General features: G+C 32.0%; 1 protein-coding gene across 1 annotated transcript; it reads right to left on the minus strand.

Annotated features, from left to right (window-relative positions):
- Positions 1-586: 586 nt before the first annotated feature.
- Positions 587-2,319, minus strand: LOC132029382 (GATA transcription factor 18-like). Its single transcript, XM_059418663.1, has 2 exons — positions 1,697-2,319; positions 587-1,070 (listed from the first exon to the last, which is right to left on the minus strand). Exons 1-2 carry the CDS (start codon positions 2,129-2,131, stop codon positions 843-845), a joined length of 663 nt encoding a protein of 220 aa, XP_059274646.1. The 5' UTR covers positions 2,132-2,319; the 3' UTR covers positions 587-842.
- Between the last annotated feature and the right edge of the window lie 1,520 nt (positions 2,320-3,839).

Below are 3,839 nucleotides of genomic sequence, written 5' to 3' on the forward strand. Positions count from 1 at the left end.
CGAGTTTAACAGCAGCAAACTTTCAGTTGATAAGTGAAGTAGTGGATCATCATATTCAAGAAATATATGTACACTTGTGATTTGTTAAGCAGACTCATTAACAGTGGAAGAATGTTACTATTTAGTCAATCTATTTGAATGATCATTAAAAGAGAAAAGTTAAAGTAACTAAGTACGATTCTGCTACTAAAAGAAGGAAAAGCTACTAAACACAAGCATATAATGTACTCATTTTGACTCCTTCTCTGTGATGAAAGATCATATATGGACCAAAAAGAAAATCAACTGATAAAGAAAGAATTTCTTGAACAATAACTATCATGTAAATACCATAACATCTTCACTCTTTGCGGGGGTCTTTTTTCCCCGGATAATTGCACTTTTGGTCCCTTGATCATTAGTAAATTTTAACATTAACGTTTGTTATTTTGTAAGTAATATTTGACTAAATGTTAACTTTCATTTAATCAAAATGCTTAGTTTTAATCCTTTTATATAAAATATATTTCCTATTCACTCTTAAGACAATTTTTGATACTATATATTAATCTCAAATTCAAGCGACGATGTAAATATAATGTAACACATCAATAATTAAATAGTTTAGCATTGAATAATTTGTTAAAACTTTTAAAGATTCATAAGTAGAAGGATCAAAAGCGCACATTTCAATCAACTGAAAGTCAAATGTGCTTAACTATACTCCTATATGATGACGACCAAAATAAGAATTTGTCGAACTTAAAAAGCAAAATTCCCTTTGCTTTGAATTTTAAACTTGAAATGAATGCTGCATCCATCCTCCCGTTTCCTTTCTTGTTGAGAGGTTTCTAATAAGCTAATCAGCAATGCTGAGAGGCTAGGAAGGGCCAGAAGGAAATGGCAGTATTATCAGAATCATGACGATCATCATCATCATCTTCAATGAACCTGAATTCATTTCCATAGGCTGAATGATGAACCCATGACCCGTTCATTTCCATGCCACCACCGTTAGCGGTGTCCGCAGCGGCGGCATTGGCTCTCCTCTCCTCCTTCTTGAAACGAATTCCACAGGCATTGCAAAGTGACTGCATATTGTTCCAAATTTCTCCATTAGTATACCAACTTTTTTAATTTGGATAAGACTAGCTCGTAGAGAAAATGAAAAGATTAATTAGTTCACTAATATGATTAACTAGTAATTCTAGATATATAGTGTAAACTTATGGAACTTAGTAGACATACATGTTATGTGCCAAAAAAAGAAAAAGAACATTATTTGTAAATACGTTCTTTGTTTTACACTTTTATCCATTATTGCACTCTCAATTCAAAATACAAGAAATTTGAATTGTACAAACTGTTTTGTAGAGTATTTCAGCTCAAATTATAATTTTTGCTCATAAAACTTCAATATTTTTTCAAGCGAAATTCATTTTCGATTACAGTTTCAACTTTTAAATATTTATTCTCTACTTTAACTTTATATACTCCTTTTGTTTTCTTCAAAAATCACCAAATATTGTCCTACACGAGACTTCTATCATCTGATCATTTTTATCTGGGGCTGTACATTATCATCTCTCACAGCAGGCTTTCAATCTAAATTTGTTATAACGTATCTATAGGTAAGTGGTTTTCAAATAATATGATCGTGTAAAAACTCGTTAACACAATCCGTGTACAATAATTAAGCATATAAAATATATATTACCTTGGGGCCTCTAGGACCATTTCTCCACAAAGGTGTCGAAGTTGTGTCACAATTAGCACATCGGCGAGCAACAAGTGAGTCAGTGTTGCCATTATTGCTACTACCACGACTTGACTTTGGAGCAGATGAAGGGGTCGTATGATTTTTGTTCTGTAGAATATTCCAGCATTTGGACATGTAAGAAGAAGAGCGACGTTCAACTCGCTTTTCATTCTCATTGGTACTAAGACGAGTGGAAGGTGTTCCTAAGGAAAGAGTACAATCAACTGAAGACGAAGAAGAAGGAGAGACAGAATACATGTTTTCCGAATAATTTTCATTGTCCTGATACTGGTTATAGAACATTGAGTATGCAGAAGTAGCATTATCTTGACCGTAATACAAACCGCAAGTGCACGAACCCCCATGACAATAAGGGCCACCGCAACTATTCATCGTGTTAGTTTTTTTTTTTTCACAGCTCTATGAAATTGAAACTTCAAGGAATTAAAGAGGAGTTGTCGTTTTAGGAGTGCGAAAGAGAGAGCGACTGATTGGATGAAATGGTAAGTTGAGAGGGAAGACAATGACAATTTAAGGAAGAGAGCTTAGGCCTTTTGTAGTGTACAAGAGAGAGGAAAGATATGAAGTAAGTGGGGTAGTTTGTTAGCTTTATATAAGCGTAGTGAACTTGTGTATAATAAATTGGAGAAATACACGTCAGCAGGTGCAGGAGTCCACGTTGTCGTCAAATGTGGTCTTTTTCTTTTTAAATTTTGGTTTTTTGGATTCTTTGTTTGCAGATGAATGAAGAGGGTGGGGACCCAGATTAATGTGTTATTTAAGTGAACAAGTCAGAAAGAGAAAAGAGAGATGAAGTTAAAAGTGACAGTCGACTGAAGAAGAGTAAAGAAGAGACTTGAGTCCTAGACTCCTAGTATGATTTTAATAGTTAAGTGCCGGTACTGGTCTCTATATGTAGTAATACCTGAGTAATATTGGCAGTTCTATCATAGCAGAACTTTGCAAATTTGAATTATTTGTAGAGTTTTAACTTCTGTAGTGATTGTGTATGGTTATATTATCAGATTAATATGTACATTATAACCTATACAATAATACAAATGTAACTGGCAATAGTATTTGAATTTGATGACTTAGCTAGAAATGCAGTAGATATATGACATAGCAAGTTAAATTGTACTGATAGTTTGTATAAACTAGTATTTTTATAACATCAATAAATCTATATTAGATGTTTATTTTAGTATTTCCTCCGTCTCATAATAAGTGTCACCTTAGTTAAAAATACGCATATTAAGAAACCAATAATGTAATGTAAAGTTTACCAAATTACCCCTATATAATAAAAATAAATTACTTTTACCCTTTGATTAGAGCATGCACAAGAAGTAAACCTTTTGCATTGGGAATCCAACAATACTAAGTTACTATGTGGCTTTTCCAATCATCATTTAAATGTTACTTATTGTCTAAAGGTAGAATTGGAAAATATTAGTCAACTTGTGTCTTGGTTTCCTACGGCTTATTGTGGGATAAAAAAATTTGACTAATGTGACACTTATTATGGGACGGAGGGAGTACTATGTATTATACAAAACACAACTAGTATGTTAGTATATGTTATGTACTCCTATAACTTATATTAGTTCATACAAATTCAATAATCTTAGCTCAAATTCTATATATGTTTTAAAATATTCATTAGATATATACAAATAAAAGAATTTAAATTCAACAAATATGATAGAATCACAAATTCGAATACATAAAGTTTTATCCGCCTAAAAAATGAGGAGATCTGGAGAGATAAATTGGTCATAAGGGGAGTCAAAAGAAAGACACGTGAGTAGGAGGAACAGTCTTCCATGGATCTGCCTTCTCCGATCACGAGGCCGCCATTAAATTTTAAAATACTTGGTCCGTAAATTTTACTTGTCTCGTATCCTAAAAATAGTTGTCAATTTTTATTTATCTAATTTAAAAAATTAAGAGATAATTTAACATTTCATATCTATTATACCCTTACTATTAATTATTAGTTTGAAAAGTTGAAATATTCTTAATGGCTGAATAACTTTTAAAATATGTCTTATTAATTTCAATCATTAGGTTACTTAACAATAATTATGACTAATATAAA

Source organism: Lycium ferocissimum, chromosome 9 (assembly GCF_029784015.1).
Source record: "Lycium ferocissimum isolate CSIRO_LF1 chromosome 9, AGI_CSIRO_Lferr_CH_V1, whole genome shotgun sequence".
NCBI classification, from domain to species: Eukaryota; Viridiplantae; Streptophyta; class Magnoliopsida; order Solanales; family Solanaceae; genus Lycium; species Lycium ferocissimum.

What these genes read in the sequence shown, in the direction of transcription:
- LOC132029382 (XM_059418663.1), bottom strand. Translation starts at nt 2,131, where the DNA reads ATGAATAGTTGCGGTGGCCCTTATTGTCATGGGGGTTCGTGCACTTGC. An exon ending in ATGGTCCTAGAGGCCCCAAG is followed by an intron (nt 1,071 to 1,696) that starts GTAATATATATT and finishes AACAATATGCAG; the next exon opens with TCACTTTGCAATGCCTGTGG.